General features: G+C 49.5%; 1 protein-coding gene across 1 annotated transcript in view; it reads left to right on the top strand.

The window, feature by feature from the left end:
- The window catches only part of akap6 (A kinase (PRKA) anchor protein 6), a 73,023-nt gene that overhangs the window by 42,009 nt on the left and 9,608 nt on the right, over positions 1–21,406 (top strand). The window contains 3 exon segments of the mRNA XM_057011576.1: positions 491–611; positions 10,961–11,107; positions 13,073–13,330. Of these exon segments, the coding sequence (XP_056867556.1) occupies positions 491–611; positions 10,961–11,107; positions 13,073–13,330 (526 nt within the window).

The following is a 21,406-nucleotide window of genomic DNA, read 5'->3' as shown; positions in this document are numbered from 1 at the left end:
ATCTAAATCTCATTCACCGTCATTATTGTGTCCTCAGAGGTTGTTGGGTGCCCGGTGAACCTTGTGGAAACTTCAGATGTTTCTAGAAATGTGATGTTCCTGAAGGGGTTTCATGGTTCCATTGTTCCATTTACCTGGACAAGAACAGATGAAGAAGTGTGTGATGAAACCATCCAATAAGCGTTTTTTCAGATCCGTTGTTCAGACAACTTCTCCGTGAAGTCTTGGCAGCCTGGAGAGCCGGACCATGTCACCACCTGACATTTAATTTGCTGTCATCACTCCAGGTACAAGAAAAGCTCTCATGGAGAGGAACCCCCCCCAAGCAGCAGCTTTTTTGTCCTTTATTGTCAACTGTTTCACACTCACACCCTTTACAGGACAAAAGAATCTGACAACCATTCAGGAGACCAGAACATGGAGGAGTCACAGTCAAGCAAATGAAGATAGAATTACAACATTAATGCAGATCTTTAATCTCTGTCTTCAGTCTACAGCAGTTTGAGTCCGAGTACCAGGAGCTCTGGGATTGGCTGATGGATATGGATGCCATGGTAACGGACAGTCACCAGTTGATGATGTCAGAGGAACAGAGACATCAGCTCTACAAGGTAAACATCCTCCTTTCTTTGACCTTCCTCGAACATATCAGTGCCTGATTTTTTTGTCAAGAGTTCCACATCTAAGTTCTGAGATTTGACCCCAGAGGAGTTACACGGGGATGTTGGTGGTTTTGATGGTGGTGCTGATGATTAGTACAGCTGCTCATCTAACCGACCCGAAATGGAGCTCAGAGATGGTTCCACAGGTTCAGTATCTGAAGCTCAGACTCATCCACACTAGGTTCTTGTGTCCTTTCTGACCCCGTTTACCAGAGTCGCTCCAGGTAAAAAGGACCTGGACAAGAGATTAGCTTCCATTTGGGGTGGAGCTTCTCAGGTTTCCATGGAGATGAGCTTTGGTTGTTTTACCCAGCTGAAACCAGAACTTCACTGTGTCCGAATCATGCTGATGACCTCATGATGGAGTTATTTTCTGGCACCAGGAAGTTGGTGTTGGACCAATCTGGTCTAAACTCGGACATGCATCCTGGTGCCCTAGACTGGTCCCCTAGCATCCTTCTCTCCTTACCCAGAAGGCATTGCTGCCTATTCTTTGGTTTTCTCTCTGTCGGTGTCCAGACTTTGTGTCAGTACGTGTGCGCACACACGTGATTTATTTAGCGACCGATGAGATTCACCTGGCCGCCAAATTATTGATAAGCGTAAAGATGAACCTAATTTCTCTATAGGAATCACACTTAAATATTCATTCCTGCATGAATATTCATGGCTAAGATGATGCATGCATGAATTTTAGATGAGCCTGAAATCGCTGGGCATTCTTCTTCTTTGTCTTCTTCTCTCTCTCTTTTTTTGATGTGTCAACTGTGCTGTTAAAATATTGATGCGGAGCTCGACAGCGTCTTCCCGCCTGGTCCAAGGTCACTTTCTGATACTCTTCCCTGTTGAGTCACGCAGGCGGGCCCGCGTTTGCTGCCTCTACCTGCTCGTTTTCAACTCTCACCTTCTTTTTTATTTCACATTACTCCGTTTTCACATTAACGTTTTAGATGCAGAAGTTCCTCTTATTTTTATTCATGTTTTGCGTGTGATAGTTCTTCTCACCAACCGCGACAGTGGAGCCATTTTGGACGTTAATCACTGAGTTAATGTCGGGTTAATTCAGATATGAGTATTCTTTAATAACAACAACAAATACTGCTCAATAGCTACAATAAGGTAATTTATTCTCTGCGCCTGCACTTGAGATGCAGGAAACAGTCCATCATGCCGATTTCACAGCCTGCTTCCACCTTCGTACGCTAATGAGACGAGTGGTCCCATGTTGGGAAAGACCTCGGAGACGTATGCAATGACCATCAACGTTCAGGGGTCACATGACCCAGAGAGCTGCTTCCAGCTGAAGATGAGTGTTTTCTCCCCAGCAGGTCCAGTTTCAGGTCTTCTCTTTTTAAGAAGCCAGAGTTACTGTGGGGTTTGTCCAGTTCATCAGAGTGGTGCTGAGTTACCAGCTACTGAGAGGTCTAGTCTGAAGGACACTCTCCTGCCTCACCATTAAGGAACCTGCCACATGTCTTCTTCATTATTGCTCACAAAGATCCTTCAGGTCGCCTGTTTCTTCTTGCAGCCATTCAAGTCGAACCTGCACATCGAGTCTTTTGTCCGTCATTTTGATGACCTGCTGTGTCAGATCGTCATGTCTTTGCGCTAATCTCTGAATTTTCTCCGCCAGTTCACGATTTCTGTCCTTCAAATGCTGGTTTTCTCTTACATTACTGCCCATTTTCTTGCCCGCCTCAGCAATGTGTCCCTCCAGCTAGAATTCTTTTGTGGTCCTCTTCAGGCTTCTTGGTTAAGTCCTGCTCGTGTCCCTACAGGTGATGGACTTTGTCCTCTATTTTCAACACTGGAGTTGAGTGTGTCCACTTCTTCTCCCAGCTGCTGTACTTTGTTCTTGTATCCCTCCTCTTTCTTCAGCACTTTTTCATTAGTCTTCTGATATTTTCTTCTTTGTGTCCGGTTCCGGGTTGTCCCCTAACTGGTCCTGTCTTGTGTTTGTACCGTCCTCTCCTATGTTCTCCATCTTTGTGGGAGCTGCCATGGTTTCTCGTTCCTGCTTTTGGACTCTACAGCTTTCTCCTTTGGTGGCCTCTTCATTGTTCTTAAATGATGTCAGATTGTCCTGATCCGTCCCTTTGACGATACTGGCCCAGGACCTTTTCATCCCAGCCGTCACATTCGCGTGGCTCCTCTCCAAATCTGAGTTATCACGAAGGTTTTGGGGGTCTGCAAAGAGTCGTTGTCTTTTCTTCTCTGCAGGATGATCCTCATAGCTGCCAGAGGTTTCTTCTTCACGTGTGTGTCCTCTGATCTAGGCTGTGGGACACATAGACCAGGTCGAGAGTGTCCTTTCTTCATTTACATACTCGCAGAGTTCTTCAGGGAGCCCTGCCTTCCTCGACGTGTTGGCAACATTGTCACACCGCCGAGTTCTGGTCAAACGTTCGTGGTTCTTGTCATTAATGAGCCGACCGAATTCGCTGTTACTTCTCCGTTTAGCTTTGCCGCCCGTCCTCGAGGCGCCGTCCTCGCGTCATCGTCGCGACCGTCCCAGTTTCTCCTGCCTTTCATCGTGTAGCCTCGACAAAAGCTCCGCCAAGATTCCTTTCATCTTCACGTTTGACTGTGATCATCAAAGCATCCTATCTACATCCCGTATATATACGCACGTCTGGGTTTGAGCTCCGCCATGTGTCAGCCAGCGTTAATGTTGATCATGGACCAAACAAGTGATTTCATCATTCCATGATTCCAATTTGAGATTAATCTGAGATTAAAATTGTGATTATTAAATATTTTAATCATGTCGAAAAAAGAGGTTTTGAAGGAGGTTATAGCTAAATCAGCTGCAGAACCTTCATCCTCACTGGCAATCAAACAGCATGGCAGCAGGAGGCGTATCCATGGTTACGGGTCACTCAAGTGCAGTGGACATTTCTGAAAACTAAAGACGGCGTTGATGGACTTTAACCCACATTTATCTCCTCACATTTTTGGTTTTGAAGCTTTGGTCACGTCTCTGCTGCCCCAAACTCCGAAACACCCCCCCATGAGTTTGTTAAAGAACCTCGCTGTGCTCCACAAAAATGCTGGGGGGACTCGACCCCGTAACCATAGAAACACCAGGGGACAACAAACTTCTTCTTGGAGGTTTGTGAGCTGTGTAGCGAAAGAAAGAGTAAGTGTGTGTGTGTGTGTGTGTGTGTGTGTGTGTGTGTGTGTGTGTGTGTGTGTGTGTGTGTGTCCTCCGGAAAAGGAAAGCTGGGCTGACAGTTGTTTCTGCAGGCAGACTTGGCAGGATGAGGCTCTACTGTTTATTGTGATGTTCGATGAAGAACCTTATCAGCCTTAGAAACCATTGAGCAAAAGAGGAGTGTGTGTGTGCGCGTGTGTGTGTGAGAGAGCGAGAGAGAGACAGCAGATTGTGTGCAGTTAGTGTTGGTAGTTGGAGATGATAAACATTGGTGCTACAGTGGTTTCCAGAATAACTGATCAGGGTTCTGGTCTGGAGTGTCACGGGGGCAGAGCCAGTTTCCCTGAGTGTGGTGACACTGTGATGAACACACAGCTGGTAAAAGATGACAACAGGGAGATGTTAGAGCGGGGACACAGTGTGCAAACACAAAGCCAAAACTCCCATTTGACGTGTGTTTATCGCACAAGACCACATTTGGTTCACGTCCAAATGAAAAGCGGCCACAGGATGAGCTGCAGGAGACGGACCCCAGAACCTTCCTGCAGCTTTCAGAAAATTAAGAAAGAAACCTGTTTACGTTCTAGTTTGGAGCATTGCAGGGGGGAGGAGCTTCTGAGCTCCAATGTGCCCGACCACCAGGGGGCGCTCAATACACCCGATGCTGGAAAAAAGGTTAAAAATGTTCACGTCCCTCCTCTGGTGGGTCCAGCCGGGCCCTCTGGCTCAGCTTCCTGTTAGCCTGCCGACACAGGCTTCACTCCCAGTCGGGTTTGAGGGGCGGAGACCTGCAGCTGTGCAGCGACAGGGCAGTGGGAGGAGCTAAAGCATCTGGACCAATCAAAGATATTCAACCAAATTAAATCTGAAAACATTTTATTGCATTAAGTCATCACAGATGTCGTCTTGGCTCCACCGATGCCGCTTCCAGTGGAGTCCAACTAATTACAGGGGCTTCAGGAGTGTGTGTGTGTGTGTGTGTGTGTGTGTGTGTGTGTGTGTGTGTGTGTGTGTGTGTGAGACACACATTCCTGCTGCTAAATTCTCATTTCAAATAGCCTATGGTGCTCTGATGGAATGCTGGTTTACACACTTTCCCTCGCCCTCTCTCTTTCTCAAACACACACACACACACACACACACACACACACACACACACACATACAGACACACACCTGCTCATTAACTGGATTCCAAAACCAATCAGTGTGAGTCCAACAGAGAAGCTCTGTTTGAGGCTACACACACTCCCTCACACTGTTATAGTCTGCTTGGTCGAGTTTGGTCTGAACATGAACTGATTAACTCTCAGACACACACACACACACACACACACACACACACACACACACACACACACAAAGAAAACAATGGAGCTGATTTGTGGAAAGCACAGACCTCTAAATGGTGGTTGATAGCTTGATGTTCTGAAGCATTTGCATCACGATGCGTTTAAGAGCAGCGGAACCCTCTACGCCGACTGTTGTCAGGCTGGTTGTGTCGGCCGGGGCGTCTTTCCTCACATTAACAGTAAAATACTTCAGATTGTTGCTCTCAGATGCTTCCTCCATCAACCTGAGTGATCAAAAAAAAAATCTCCCCCCCTTGAGTTTTTTTTTTTTTTTTATTATAACAACAAAAACCGATAGAAATCAACACGATAACGGTTGTTAAACGCGACCTGTTGAAGAAAACGTAAATAAGGCGAAATATAGAAGCTGAAGCCAAAGAAAACAGAGACCCTGAAGAAGGGACGGAGTCAGAGAGGATGCTAAATTAGAGCCAGACGCCTTCGGTACGCCTCAGAAGGCTGGAATTACACTGCAGGCTATGAGCCGAGGCTAATTTCACATGTAATTGTTGCTGCTAACGCTTCCCAACATCCTCTCTTTCCCACACGGAGGGAGCAGGACGGAGAGAGACTGGAGCGTCTCCACATTAAAACTTCCTCTGACTTTCCAGAAGAGAGGGGTGGCATTTCAGTTCCTGATCTCCTGTTTAAAGAATCGTGTGAAATGTCTTCCCAAGGGGAAAGTCTCCTCTAAACGTGTGTGTGAATCACATGACGACACACACACAACCTGGTAAAGGGACTGGGAGCTCTGGTGTGTGTGTGCGCAGTGCTCTTCATTTATCACCCTGCTCTCCGTTTGACCTTGGCACCTTCTTCATTAGGATAAAGATTGTCTGTCATTTACATCACACACACACACACACACACACATGCTGTAACACTTGTGTCACTGAGGTGGTATGAAGGGATGGAGGAGGTGTAAACACAGAGAGGAAGTCTTTCTATGATTCTCTATCATCCAGTTGAGTCTCGAGCTGCAGGGGAGGACCGAGAACCTGACGGGGACCCGTGCAGAGTCCAAGCCTGGTGCCACCAAACACGCAGATAAAACACGGCCCGTCTCCATAGCGACGTCAGCGGACGCTCAAGCAGGCCAACGATTGACAGGCATCAGTGTCCGAGTGTTGGTCCAGCTCGTCACGTAAACTCCATCCAGTAGGTGTCCTCGTCTGGACGGAAGACTAGGCTTATTATCTCACACACACACACACACACACACACACACACACACACACACACACACACGAAGCCAGCTAAACACAGAGCCCATGTTGTTAACCACCACCTGCCCTCTTCACAAACCTGTAACCATGACAGTCTGTCTCTCTCGCTCGCTCTCTCTCTCTCTCTCTCTCTCTCACACACACACACACACACACCACACACACACACACACTATAATAGAAAGAACCAGTACAATCCTCTCGTACTGTATCTCCTAGTTTCCAGTTGAACATCTGTTCCCTCTCAACATCTCTTCCGTGCAGGGAGCCCTAAAGGTCACGACCTTTGCGACACCGATGAACTTGCGACCTCACACTCTCATGTGCGTGATCCTTCCTGGTTCTGGTGGCATGTGTGTGCGTTGGCATTGCGAAAGCTTCTGTAGTAAATAAGCCGATCCTGTATGAAACGAGACAGGATTAAAACCCAGAAGTTCTCCTGCTCCGTTCTGTGAGCGGGATCTGTGCACGTGCTCCGTGCACGGTTTCATATCACACATCCCGCAGGCCTGAAAACAGCCACGTTCATGGTGTCAGACCACAACTCGCTGATCTGATCAGGAAACTGACAAAAACGACAAGGCAAGCGTCGCCATCTTCAGAGTTGCCGCGGCAACCACAGAACTCCAAGTTTGTTGGCTGTGTTTGTTTAACGTTGCGTTCACAGCGCTCACACACACCGTCTTCAAGATGTGTCCTTACTCTTCTGAACGGCTTTGTTTTATACTACTGACCTCCACCACACACACTCACACACACACACACACACACACAGAGGCTCAATGGGCAAGCTGTCCTCGCTGGCCAGTCACATGGCTCATTCAACTGGTTTCCATGACAACAATTAATACATGTTGCCTGGTCTTTTGTTGATGCTTGTTTGCAAAGAGAGAAACTCTCTGCTGTGTGTGTGTGTGTGTGTGTGTGTGTGTGTGTGTGTGTGTGTGTGTGTGTGTTTTGTCTGAACAGAATGGTTTAATTTGGTGAAAGAGAAACTTCCAGAGTTTCACCTCAGGAGGGATAAATGAGTGTAATCCTGGAGGTGGTGGTGGGCCGCTGCCCCTCCAGCTGGAGCTCTGCTCCTCCATCTCAAACCGCCTTAAGTTCTCCCTTAAATTCATATTTATTTCCTGAGTTTCAACCTTTCTTTTCCTCTCAGGAGCTCATTTGTTTAATATTGGAGCTAACGCAGTTGGAATTATTGCTTTAATCAGGCCCGATATTATTGACGCGTCACAAAAGATCACGGAGAAGCTCCGGAGTTCATCTAATCCCGGGATTTAGCAGAACAACTCTGGAACACGTGCAGTTTTTTTGGGGGGGGGGTTTGTAATCGGGATCAATGATGAAGGATCGATGCTGAAGTTCAGCTGAGGAACAGGCCCCCAACTTTAGTTTCCACGGCGACGGGCCGGTTCCGTTACATGGCCTCCGACAAACTTCTCCCATTTGGGGAAGATGAATCTGTGAGACGAGCGCAGGAGGGAAAAAGCGAGTGTTCAGAATGCATTAAATGTTTTTCATGTATGGCTGCATTTTTGCTGACATTTCAGCTCCGTGCTCATTAATATGGAGACCAAATTAAACTTCTGATTGCTTGTTGATTTTCTCCCTCCTCCCCTTCTCCCTCCTCTTCCTCCTCAGCCGAACGTTTCAGGGAACGCTCCAACATCAGAGTCTCTCCCGTATAAACAAACGTCTTTGTTCAACATTCAGCATCTTTTGAAGCGGCCGTGACCGTAAATGATGTTGTAGCAGGACAAAAAAAGGCAGAAAACACACAAAAAGGTGGATAGTTACAGTAAAAACCATGACATTTTCCATTTTATTATATCCTTTTATTATTTCCTCCCCTTTTCTTCAGGATCTTCGTTTCTGCCTTAGCGAACGTCACTTTTTCATAGATCCTCTGAAGAGCGCGATGCAGCACTCGGCTTCGGCGAGAAGTGTCCAACATATGGAGTCAGGAGGCAGCTAATTAGTTCAAATTAGTCACAATTGATGTTTTATGATTTTAGTCCAGACGTCGAGCTGCTGCTCTGATAAACACAAACTTTTAATGGTTTCAGCGGATTAAACCAACGACCGGAGAGAACCAACACCAGCCGAACTTCAGAACCCAGCTGATCCCTTCACGTATACACATTAAATAGCATCATATTAAATATAAATATAGATTCAATCCAAGAACACTGGAAACAGTTTAGGTGACTGGATTGTTCCTATGATTGCTGACCCTGAACACACCATGATTGACCCTGAACACACCATGATTGACCCTGAACATACCACGTCTGACCCTGAACACACCATTTTGACCCTGAACACACCCCCTCTGACCCTGAACGCACCACCTCTGACCCTGAACACACCACCTCTCTGACCCTGAACACACCACCTCTCTGACCCTGAACACACCATGTTTAACCCTGAACACACCATGTTTAACCCTGAACACATCACCCCTCCACGAACTCATTCCTGTTCAGTATAAGAACTTTTGTGTTCTGTTTTTCATGTTTAACTTGTTACTTGAGGTTGTTTTGGACTCTTCCTCGTCTTGTCCATCCGTCTTTTCATCGTCCCCCATCAATGTCGCCCTATCTGCCCTCACCTCTGCTCCGCCCACCTCTCTCTGAGGCTCGCTGATGTAACCGGAGGTTGGCTTTCCCCCATTAATGAAACTCTAATTCAGTTGGCGTCTTCCTGTCACGTCTGCCGTGTTTGTGCTGTTCTCTCTCCTTCACTTTTCATTTACTGTAACCCTCCTTCCTTCCTGCAGCTGCTCTCTCGTCCTCCGGCCGCTGTGTCTCAGTCCATCGTTGCATGGAGATTGACTTGAGGCATGAATACATCACAACTAGCCATCCATACCCCCCCCAACCACCACATTCCATTTCTCCAAGATCCCTCTCTCAGCACTTATCTCAAAGTTCGGATCTCATGCATTTTAATCGTCATGTCTATCTTCCTGCCCCCCCCCTCTTGTTCTTCTTCTCTTTGACTTTGAATCGGTGGCATCCTTCAAACAACAACAACAACAACCCACCTCCTTCTCCCTTCACTTCCTTTCCCCATTTTGAAATCAATATTTGCCATCAGCAAATATATCGTATAATTTCCTGACTGTTAGACGAGTGCGATACCGACATATTTACCTTCAAGTCTGTCTTTTTTTCCGTCGATGCCTCGTTCTCGCGGCGTGGCTATTAGCTAAGTGAAGGGGATGGATGGCTATGAAGCGCTGAGCGATAGCATCTCCATCAGAATCGGCGACATTGAAAAATGGCTGCCGCCTCTCCGATGACAGCACAGCAAAAACACACACACTCTCTCTCTCACACACACACACACGCACGCGTGCATCCATATGTCCTCACACACACTCAGACAAGACATTTAAATATTCAAATGGGACTGAGCAGTAATGATAAACGACAAGGGAAAAGTAGAATCAAGTAGCTATCGATGCAGAAAATGAAAAGAGGAGAAAGAAAGGAGGAGGAGGAGGAGGAGGGAAATTAAGAAAACGGATGGAGGCAGAGAGAGAGAGGCCGATACCAAAACTGAGGGATGAGAAAAGACATGAATTAAACAAATATGAGCGGTGGAACGACGGAGGGCTGTTGTGAAGACAGAGATGATAAAAACGCAGAGATTCCGGTGACAAAACAAGGTCAAAAAGATGAAGCGCAGCAGGGATGAAGTCATGATCTACAACCGCTTCTGTTCTGACCTGGAGGGAAAAGTCCAGCTTGTTTCTTATCCTTCGCCCCCCCCTGTTCCGAATAGCTCCGCCTCCACCGTCACAGCTGGGCCGATTTTCCACCTGGAACGTTTCGTCCAACATCAGAAACCTTTAAATCAACCTGAGGACGTCGGCGTCATTCATTTAAGATGTAATCTGAGCTCCTCCAGACTCCAGACCAGGGCTCAAGGTGTCCGTTTGCCTGCTGGGTCAGTCGGGAAACCTCCGGAATTCTTAAGGATCCGGTTGACCTTCCGTCCATCGCCACCAGGACTGATTCCGGTCACAGGACCATGATTCTCAGCCTCTAATAGATCAGGCAGGTGCTGGTACTGGCACCGCTGCCGGTGTGGTGAACTGGCCAAGGAGACGGTCCGAGGAAGAAAGCAGGAAGTGACGAGGAACAAAGAAAAGTTCAGGAGATCAAAGACGCGTCAAAGAGTTTACGCAGCAAGGGCAAATTTAATGAGAAACAGCGAAAAATGGAAGGAAATCAAGCAAAAATGATGAGTGCAGAGAAGTGTTGGAACACTTCAACTGGAAATAAAAACCCAGCAGATAAAAGGAGGTTAAAGAAAGAATTAATTTCTGAAGGTCACCTGTCAGTCTGTGACAAAAGTCTTCGTTTAATCACACACACGATAAATCAACGCCTCCTAAATCATCTCCACAACTGACGGGGCAAAATCAACTGGAGCTACAGGAAATCCACAAGGCGGGTCAGAAGATGGTGGGACGGGCGGAACCACCGACCCGACGTGGGCGTGGTCTCGATGAAGGTGTTCTGTGGTCTGACGGTTGTGTGTCCTGTCGTTTCAGAGCAGCCACGTCGAGCTGACGATGATGGAGGCCAAAAAGACGAGTCTGCTGAGCCGAGCAGAGACCCTGAAGAGGAGCCAGAACGGTCTCCCTGGAAACCTCCATCACAAAATCCACAACCTGACGCACACCTGGAAACAGCTGGAGGTAACCAGCCGAACCAGCCACGCTGTCCGGTCCTACAGAGGGACAACAGCACTGTAGCATCACACACACACCCACACACACACACACACACACGCGGTGTAGCGTGTCGTCTTTGATCTGTCCCCAAACTTTAGTGAGACGCCTGAAAGGGATCTGGGCATCAGTGCCTTGCCCATGGGCAGGGCGGCAGCGGTGATTGATTCCAGGTCTGCGGCTCAGGTGGCAGCTGGCAGCCGCTCGTCAGGAGGCTGAAATATGATCATGTGACTTTGTTCCTCCGATGAAACAAACTGTCGTCTGTGGCGCCGACGCGTTAACGCCATCTGTGTGTCATCTCCTTGTAGTCCCTAATGTTGCGCACGCACACGTTCAAAGATACTGGGTGTGTGTGTGTGTGTGTGTGTGTGTGTGTGCGTGTGTGTGTGTGTGTGTGTGTGCACACATTAACATATGTATCAACGTTTCTGACACAGAATCCAATTTTAAAAATTAAACAACAGCAACAGATAGATGAGCCTCCTGCTTGGTGCGTGCGCACGCGCGCGTGCACGTGGGCGCGTGTTTCCACCACAGTAACCAGACTGTGATTAAACTTGTATTACTGACAAAGAGACATTTGGCGTCTGAACGCCGTTTCACACAAACACCAAAGCGTGTGTGTGAATGTCATCGGGGGACTGAGGGATTGTGGGTAATGTGTCGCTGCTGCCTCGTCTCTGCTTCCAGGGAGGGGGGCCGAGCAGCAACAGGCCTTCCGGGACGTCTCTGGGGATGACGTGCCGGACCCGGACCAGCTCCTGGTTCTGCCGGGTTCATCCGATTGTTGTCGTTCTCACACCTTCTCCATTTTTCCCTCCTTTCATCAATCCCGTTTTCAGCCGCTGTGGAAGATCATTACCGCGGATAAAAGGCTTAATAATCTTAATAATAACGGAGGGGACCTCCTGTGTCCCCCCCCCCCCCCACCCGTTGGTCCCCCCCCCCCACGTTGACTGAAGGTTGGTGCCATCAGACACTTCAAATGTAACCGGAGGAAGAATCAGGACTCCCAATAAAGGAACAAACTCATATTTTAAAACTCATCTTCTCGCTTCCGCCCCCCTTTTTTTTCCAGCTTCTGTGTTTTGCTGATTTGGCTGCTGAATGGTGGGGGGGGGGGGGGGGGGGTGGTGGTGTTGGGGGGGGGTCTGCCGGCGGTTTAATCCGGAGGTTGGCGCTGATGACGCTGTCTCCAGGTCCATCAGGGCTCCTGATGGATGGGGGAGATGTTTTCTCCTCTTATCTGCCGTCACATCAGCCCAGAACATCACAAAAGTTTCCAAAAGGCTTTTTAACAAAAGAGTTCTGACGCGGAGCTTTAAAGGAGCCGCTCGCGCGCTCTCCTGCTGTCAGGTAAACACGCCGCGATCACCTGGAGGGGGACGAACGCTCTCAACAAAACAATGCTGTTTGTCTGCGAAATGTTCCTCAAATGACTTTGTCCGTCCTCGCTCTCGCCCAGCGAACGTTTTGTCTCAGTTTTTAAACAGAGACACTCGTCCGCCCGCTCGCAGCTCCACATTTCTCCAGTCGGGGGGTCTGGTAATCGTCCTCTTCGGCGCCCGGCGTGCTGCTTTCGCCTGTCAGCGTCCCTCCGCTCGGGGAGGGAGAGCCGCTGTGCTTCTGGAAGCTCGCTCGCTCCTCTGCAAACACATACATATGCAAATGAGCGAGGGGGGAGTCACGCTGGGCTCATTCAGGAGCAGCCAGCTCCTCGCCAACGCGCACGCTACTCTTTCCGTGGCTGCTTGTTAAAGTCGTAAATACGGGAGATAACGGCGGCCCGGCGTGACGCTTTTAATTCGCCGCGGATGAGAGACGTGACAGCAGGTGTTTGTGGAGGAGTTTCGTCTGGTTCAGCCTTCCGGAGCTTTGAGGAACGCTCCCATTGACTCGCCGCTCTCTTCTTCTGTGGTTTCTCCTCAGAAAATCCTGTCGGAACATTCGGGGTCCGGCTCCCAGAGGACCCAGTCGGCCAATCCAAAGTCTTCCCTGCTGGAGGTTCACCGAGACGTCTTGGAGAACCCTCGCTCGTCCCTCTCCCCGCTCACCAATGCTCTGCTGGAGCAGCTGGAGGCCCGGATTAAAGAGCTGAAGGTCTGGCTGCGGGACACGGAGCTCCTCATCTTCAACTCCTGCCTGAGGGAGCACAAGGACGCCGCGCAGCAGCTCCAGAGCTTCAAGGTAGCCGCTGGTTGGTCACTGCTGAGGTTTGAGATGATTTCCAGCGGATCCAGGTGCAAAAGTAACACGAGAACCCAGAAGATTCTCCCAGAACCTAAAAAGATTCCTTCACCGTCTCCAGGGAAACCGATGTGTGGCCCGATGGGTCCCACCAGGGTCGGGAGCTCCTTCACGTTCAGGAATTCTTTAATCGTCGTCAGTTGGGTTATTGGTGGTTTAACGAGCTCGTGGATCATTTTTACTCGTCTTCTTCGGGACATTTTAGGCTGCACTCACATGTCCTCACACTGTCTCGAAGCGTGGACGTCCCCCCTCCCCGTCCCCCGCTGCCTCGCACCAGCGACCCGACATAGGTGCCATTAAAACTGTCCATCCGCGTTTTAAGTTTTAAGACGGTATTTTAAATCTGAAAAGTTAGGAGGCGTGTGTGTTGTGTACTAAATCATGATATTAATGAGAGCGGGGCTGTTTTGATACGATGGATGTATAGAGGAAACAGCAGTTAGCCTTAAAAGCGACGGGATGCTAACAGGATATTAATCAGCCTACATCACACAGCGAACAGCTAGCTTCGCTGATTATCTTAGCCCTGCCGTGTGACTGACAGGCACACACGTGCACACACTCCAACACACACGAATACAGGTGCACGTACCCTCATCGGAATGTAGGCACAAAAAAACGCACCTTAATTTCTGTAGCAAGGAGCTCACACATACTGGGACGCTAACCGTCGCGCGCTAATCAGTCCCCCATAAATACATATACGCCTAAATAAGAGAGCGAGGCGGCAAATGGAGCCAGAAACTCTCTCAAAGAACCGACTTCATGAGCAGAAAAGTGAGCGGCGCCGCTGGAGCTTCTGCTCCCCGTGGCAGCTCGGTGGGAAGCCATCGATTCCTGGCAGAAAGAGACCCTGAGCTTCTGCAGAAATGAAGATTGGAAATATTGATAGCCGTCATTTGTAGCCAGAGAAAAAGAGAGGGAGGACAAATCGAGAGCCGGGGCCTCATTTGAGGAGAAGCCGGCGCCACTTTCGCCCTCATTTGTCTGTTTTTGGCGCTCGGGCTCGTAAATGGCTTCGATTTCTGCTCGGCAGCTTATACCAGTGCAGCAGTATGAGGAAACAGCAGGGGGTCGCAGAGGTCGGCAGAGGTCGCAGGGACACGTTGGTTCCTGGAGCACGTGGAGCCGCTCGCATGTGCGCCGCATTAAACCCAGCAGCACCTGACCCGGTCCGAGGCTGTGGTGCTGCTGCTGCTGGACCTGGCACCATGGTTTGGACCCTGCCTGCCTTCCTGCCTTCCTGCCTGCCTGCCTGCCTTCCTTCCTTCCTTCCTGCCTTCCATCCTTCCTGCCTTCCTGCCTTCCTGCCTGCCTTCCTTCCTTCCTCCTTCCTTCCTTCCTTCCTTCCTTCCTCCTTCCTGCCTGCCTGCCTGCCTTCCTTCCTGCCTTCCTTCCTTCCTTCCTGCCTTCCTTCCTTCCTTCCTTCCTTCCTTCCTTCCTTCCTTCCTTCCTGCCTGCCTGCCTGCCTGCCTTCCTTCCTTCCTTCCTGCCTTCCTGCCTTCCTTCCTTCCTTCCTTCCTTCCTGCCTGCCTGCCTTCCTTCCTGCCTTCTTTCCTTCCTTTTTTCCTTCCTTCCTGCCTTCCTGCCTTCCTTCCTTCTCTCCTTCCTGCCTTCCTTCCTTCCTGCCTTCCTTCCTTCCTTCCTTCCTTCCTTCCTGCCTGCCTTCCTTCCTGCCTTCTTTCCTTCCTTTTTTCCTTCCTTCCTGCCTCCTCCTTCCTTCCTTCCTTCCTTCCCTCCTTCCTTCCTTCCTTCCTTCCTTCCTCCTTCCTTCCTTCCTTCCTGCCTTCCTTCCTCATGATACTGGCTGAGAGAGAGAGGACCAGGCGCAGGGAGAGGATTCAGTTGCGGTTTTAATTAGCAGCTGTCAAAACAACGTGTTAATTTGATTAATTACTCGCAGAGAAAATAAAGCATTAAGGCTAATTAGTCGCGTTTGTAGGTCTGCGTTTCACTCGGCGTCGTCCTGGTGGCCAAATTATTCCTCCACCTTGAAGCAACATCCCTCTGGTGTGTGTGTGTGTGTGTGTGTGTGTGTGTGTGTGTGTGTGTGTGTGCGCGTGTGCGTGTGTGTGTGTGTGTGTGTGTGTGTGTGAGACGCCGCTCACGTCTTTGTGGTTCGGTGGATGATGTCGTCATGGTTTACATAAACACGCTATACAGGCGGAAAAAAACCTCAAAAATATAGTGTGAAAATAAATTCCAGTTTTAGTTGTTCGGCCTGAGTTTCACTTCCATAAACAGGAAGAAACCGTGAGCAGGACCAGGCCCATACTGGGGGGGGGGGGGGGCAGATGAGCACAGCAGCAGCTGTAAACCTGAGGGGTCAGAGGTCAGTGTGTACGTAGAGAGAGAGAGAGAGAGCGAGCGAGCCAAACTAGAACTAGTTTAGTTAATGATAGTTTCTAATAGTTTCTTCACCCTGACGGCAGAAATCCATGTGTGAATTGATTTGTTCATTTAATTTAATTAATCACAGAATGTGACATAATTAGTTTGAATAATGACTTTGAATTCATTACTCCCACACACACACACACACACACACACACAGCAACATGGAGGTGGTGGCGCCCCCTGCTGTCTGGCTGCAGTACATCGACCTCCCCCACACTAGGTGGCGCTATACACCCGGCAGCTTTCTTCATCTCGTCCCCCACTGGGGGGGGGGGGATTTTGGAGCATAACTGTGATTACAATGTAAACAAGGAGAACCTGGTTCTGGCGGCATCGGGGCGAAGTCTTCGTCTGCTCTTCACTGAGACAATGAGAGGAAAAATCACTGGAGATGAACAGAAATGAGGTTTTCAGGAGCTGCTAAAATACTTTAAACATCCCCCCCACACCGTCCCCCCCCCCCCCCCACCCCACCCCCCCACCTCGTATAACCTGGCTTTTAATTGAATTAGCGCTCTGTTGAGATACGGCATCAGCCAGACGTTCCTCCAGCAGGCCCCGGGCCTCCAATGACTCTCCATTGTTGAGGAGACGCTCTGGGGGCCGGACACACTGAGAATTAATCGACTGAGACACACACACACACACCCACACACACACCCACACACACACACACACACACACCCACACACACACACACACACCCACACTCACACATACACACTCACACACACACACACACAACACCACACACACCACACACACACACCCACACACACACCCCACACACCCACACTCACACCCACACACACACCCACACACACACCCACACACACACACACCCACCCCCCCCACACACCCCCCCCCCACACACACACCCCACACACCGGTTGAGGATGAATCACGCTCATCTCCCCCCTCCCTCTCTGGAAGGTTAAATCTTGCTGCTTTTCTTCCATCTCCACACTTTTACCTAATTACTTGAATTTAGTTTTATCGCCAGCAGCAGAAAATCTGAATCAAAGAACAACACTTTAAACACTAATTAATGATTTTATTGCCCGAAACATTATTGGTTTTAATTTTTAGTTTTCGTTTGATGCCGCCGACGTTTGGGGGATTCGGGGCGTCGAAGTTTGTCATTTAAAAAAAATAAGAGGTGTTTTAACAGGTGATAACAGATCAGAACCTGGAGCAGATAGGGAGGAGATGGACCACGCTACAGGAAGTGGCCCTAAACTGACCCCCCCCACTTCCTCCTCTCTACCCCCCCCCTGCCTCTCCTCCATCCATCCCCCCTTCATTTCTCTCTCTCTCTTTGGTGTCTCCCCTGTCCTCCGTCCTTGCTGCATCGGTCCTGTTATCTACTCGCCCCCCCCCCCCCCGCTGCTGACAGCAGATGAACCCGTCCTCCCCCACTGTTTGTTACCCGCCGCCGCCTCATCACCCGGACCCCTCCAGCCCTGCTCTCTGCCCTCCGGGCATCATTTATAACACACACTCTCTCTCTCTTTCTCCAGCGGTCTGGGCTATTTTCATCCCTCGTTCTTCCAGCCATTTGTAAGCTCTGGCCCCCGTGGTCCATTGGTGACCTCGCCCCCTCTTGCAGCCCCCCCCCCCCCCATAAAAGTGAACACATTTACTCATTCGTTCAACTATCTGGCTCTCATTCTTGTTATTCGTCCCGTTTTATCTTCTGAGCTTTTCCTCACATTTGTGGCTGACTCCTGGGTGTGAATTAGCCCCGCCCCTTTTATCAAAAAGACTTTTGTAGGTATCCCACAATGCATCTCACCTCAGCCGGCGACAGCTGGAAGTCTGTACCGCAATGTTCGGAACTTCAGAACAGAGGAGGACTATGGTCAGGCAGAATTATGTCACTTCCTGTCATCAGTCGCTACACTGATGTCATATTCTTGTGTGTCTATCTGCCAGCCGCTCTGATCATGTGATTGGGTCGCCGCCCCACCCTCCACACACACACACACACACACACACACACACACACACTATAGGATCCACCCCCACCCACCGTTCCTCCCTAATAGACGCTGTGAGCGAGTCTCTGATATTGATAACGTGCTCCATGATGTGAATTAAAGATCTGCTGATCCCCTGCCTGTGTGTGTGTGTGTGTGTGTGTGTGTGTGTGTGTGTGTGTGTGTGTGTGTGTGTGTGTTTGGAAAAAGGCTTTTTTCTTGTAAAGACTTGTTAACGTTTGAAGGAAAGCAAACAGCAGGTGAGGCGTTGCCGCAGTAACGGCGCCAAACAAACGCCTCCTTTCATCTGCTCAGGTGAGACAGCAACACTCGTCTCTTTCATCTCAAAGGTGTTGGAACCGAGAAAATCAGAGAAAACAAAGTAAATGGCCAGATTTTTCTGCCAAGAGCATCTCCTCATCCTGGAGATTGCCCATGTCTGGTGTTACAGGTCACATGGTCGGTGCTGAAGGTCACATGTTTAGTGATGAAGGTCATGGTTTTGGTGATGAAGGTCATGGTTTTGGTGATGAAGGTCACATGTTTGGTGCTGAGGTCACATGTTTGGTGCTGGAGGTCACATGTTTGGTGCTGGAGGTCACATGTTTGGTGCTGGAGGTCATGGTTTTGGTGATGAAGGTCACATGTTTGGTGCTGGAGGTCACATGTTTGGTGATGAAGGTCACATGTTTGGTGATGAAAGTCACATGTTTGGTGATGAAGGTCACATGTTTGGTGATGAGGTCACATGTTTGGTGATGAAAGTCACATGTTTGGTGATGAAGGTCACATGTTTGGTGCTGGAGGTCATGGTTTTGGTGATGAAGGTCATGGTTTTGGTGATGAAGGTCACATGTTTGGTGATGAAAGTCACATGTTTGGTGATGAAGGTCACATGTTTGGTGCTGGAGGTCATGGTTTTGGTGATGAAGGTCACATGTTTGGTGATGAAGGTCACATGTTTGGTGATGAAGGTCACATGTTTGGTGCTGGAGGTCACGGTTTTGGTGATGAAGCTCATGGTTTTGGTGATGAAGGTCAATGGCAAATAGAACTTTCTTCATCACCGATTTGAAGCTGTCTCACTGCTGCCCCTTAAGGCCATATCTGGTATTACCAAGAAGATTCCTCCTGTCGGGGGGACTTTTCCTTTTTCTTATCTTGAACATACCTGATGGAAGATCAGCTGCATGTTCCAAACAGCCACGTTTCAGCCGTTTTTGCAGCTCCCACCAGCAGCAGTTAGTTGCTGCTCCCTCGTTCTCCTCAGAGTTCCTCATGATTGATCCGGGTCTTCGACAGAACCTTTATCTCAGAGGCGACTGGGGACAGAAGGTTCCCACCAGTAAGGAGAGGAACAAATGAAAACAATTAGAGGAAGAATCACCTTCAGCAGGAGGAGGAGACAGCAGACAGAAAAGAGCAGGACCATCGAGGGACGAGAGAACAACCTGTAAAGTGAGATGTGGGGAATAAAAAAGACGGATGAAGAAAAAGAGGCGGGAAGACGAATACGCGGAGAAATGCAGCCAGACGGCAGGAGATTGGATTTTATTGATAGCAGCGTTTTAAGGCGGCGTGGTGCGTTTGCCGGCTGCATTAGCGAGAACAGTAAATGCTTTCACTCAAAGACTTCATTTGTTTACCGCTGCTGAATATTTTAAGAGCAAAGCTCTCCCCCCTAAAACGCTCCTGCCTCCAGCTAATAACTCACACTCATCAATAAGCGCTGATGATGTCAGCAGGCATCCATTTCCACGCCCGCCGCCGAGCTCTTTTGTCTCTGAGCGAACAAACGTTTGCTCTAAACAAACAGGAAGCAGCTCTCAGCTCTTTCCTGTTTGTCATAAAGTCCACCATGGGGGGCCCAGAGCAGGGCTGGGGGTATTCTCCTCCAGGTCAGGGACCGTCCTCTCCATCCCTCCCTCTTCAGAAGGACAGCATGACCTCTGACCTCTGGTTCTCCCCACACTTGATCATCTCGATACGCATCTGAACACGTACGGGGGGGAAGATTCCTAACAGCTTTTTCATCCCGGAACAAACGTTCCCATGATTTCAGGTTCTGGTCCTGGTCTGTAGATGACTATGAATCCAGCCTGTGGTTCTGAAGGGGGTTCTGCTCACGAGGCCGCCCCAGTTGGGCCCCTCCTTCTGTCTGGTTCTGCTGACTAATGTGTCCTGACACGCCTCTGATTAGGATCCGGAAGGTTCCGTCTCTGGAACGCACCTCCCAGGCAGGCAGAGGTTTTCCCACCATGACGGAGGAAGTCGGTGTCATAAAAAGGTGGCGAGCGAATAAAGCGACGTGTCGGAGAAGACGGGAAGTATGCAAACGACAAAGTTTGGCTAGCTGTAGGCGGTATTAGCATCGGCGGAGGGAGCGCGTGTGGGAACAAATTGTCTGCAGGAATTCATTAGGCTCGTCGTGCGATAACGAGTGCTTGTGGTTTTAATTGACTTAATCAACAAATAGAATTAATCAGAGATTTCTAATTAATGGTAATTGATTGAAATATCCAGTGGGTCACGGCACAAGCAGCCCAAATCCTTCCGCCTTTCTCTTTGTCTCTCCTCCTCCTTCCTCCTGTTCCCTCACTTTAGTCTGTTTCTGATACTATGAAGAGTCCAGGAGCCCAACCGGACTGTTCTGGTCCCGTTCTAGAGTCCTCTGCTGAACATCTCCCCAACGTTGACCGAAGCACCAACAGTCCAGAGGATCCTTCACCTCCTCAGGGAGGGGTCCCCTAGAGCCAGAACCTAAGGTTCTTGGTATGTAGAAGTTACGGATCATGAGGAACTGAAGGTTCCTCGTGTTCTGGTTCCAGCTGTGGAACTGGACCGGTCTGTCTTTGAAGGTTCTTCACTTGTTAAAACAACAACGGCGACACGCTAACAACCTCCAGTCTCCTCTGTCCTCCCGTCCCCCCGTCCCTCGTCCCTCCATCTTCTCTTCACGGCAGGTCCTGGTAATTAGATTGTGGAGATGAGGAGGTAAGAGGATTTTGTTTTTAGGAGGGGGAGATTTAAGAATGAGGGAGAGAGAGGCTTGAGTGGGAGAGAGAGGAAGAGAGGAATTAGAGGAAGACAAGAGAATGACAGCCTTCTTTTTGTTTATCCGGGGTCGGTCACCCTTTCTGAGAGAGGAAGTTGAGGGACGGAGGGAGGGAAAACAGACTGGAGATAAAGACGTCACCTGTTTGTGTCTCCTGACGGTCGACCTTGAAGTCGACCAGCTGGAATCCACCCACCATCCTGGGAGACGCATCCGTCCATCCTGTCCTCTTCCTCCCAATAAGAAGCCTGTGGCTTCTCAAACATCTCAGAGAAGACCAGGGGAGGTTGGGAACACCTCAGGTGACCTTCACTGTCAGACAGGAAGTCCGCACCATCACTTCCTGTGGCTGCTGGAGTTCTAGTCCATCATTTTCCTTCCTCTCAAAGCTTCCTCCCGGTCTTGGCGCTTGTTTTTCGCTCCGTCCCGTCTCTCCCTGCGCCCCTCCAGATGCTCCTGTGAGGCCACTTCACAGCTTTCCGTGTGTTTCGGAAGAAAAGCTTTTTAGCAAATATTTGTCCGACTGTGTCTGCGGAGCCCTCCGAGTCAATACGGGCCAGCCAGGCTCGACCCGCCACCGGC

This window comes from Takifugu flavidus, chromosome 16 (assembly GCF_003711565.1).
Source record: "Takifugu flavidus isolate HTHZ2018 chromosome 16, ASM371156v2, whole genome shotgun sequence".
Taxonomy (NCBI): Eukaryota; Metazoa; Chordata; class Actinopteri; order Tetraodontiformes; family Tetraodontidae; genus Takifugu; species Takifugu flavidus.
Note: the sequence above shows the minus strand (reverse complement) of the source record. Positions and strands in the feature narration are given on the sequence as shown.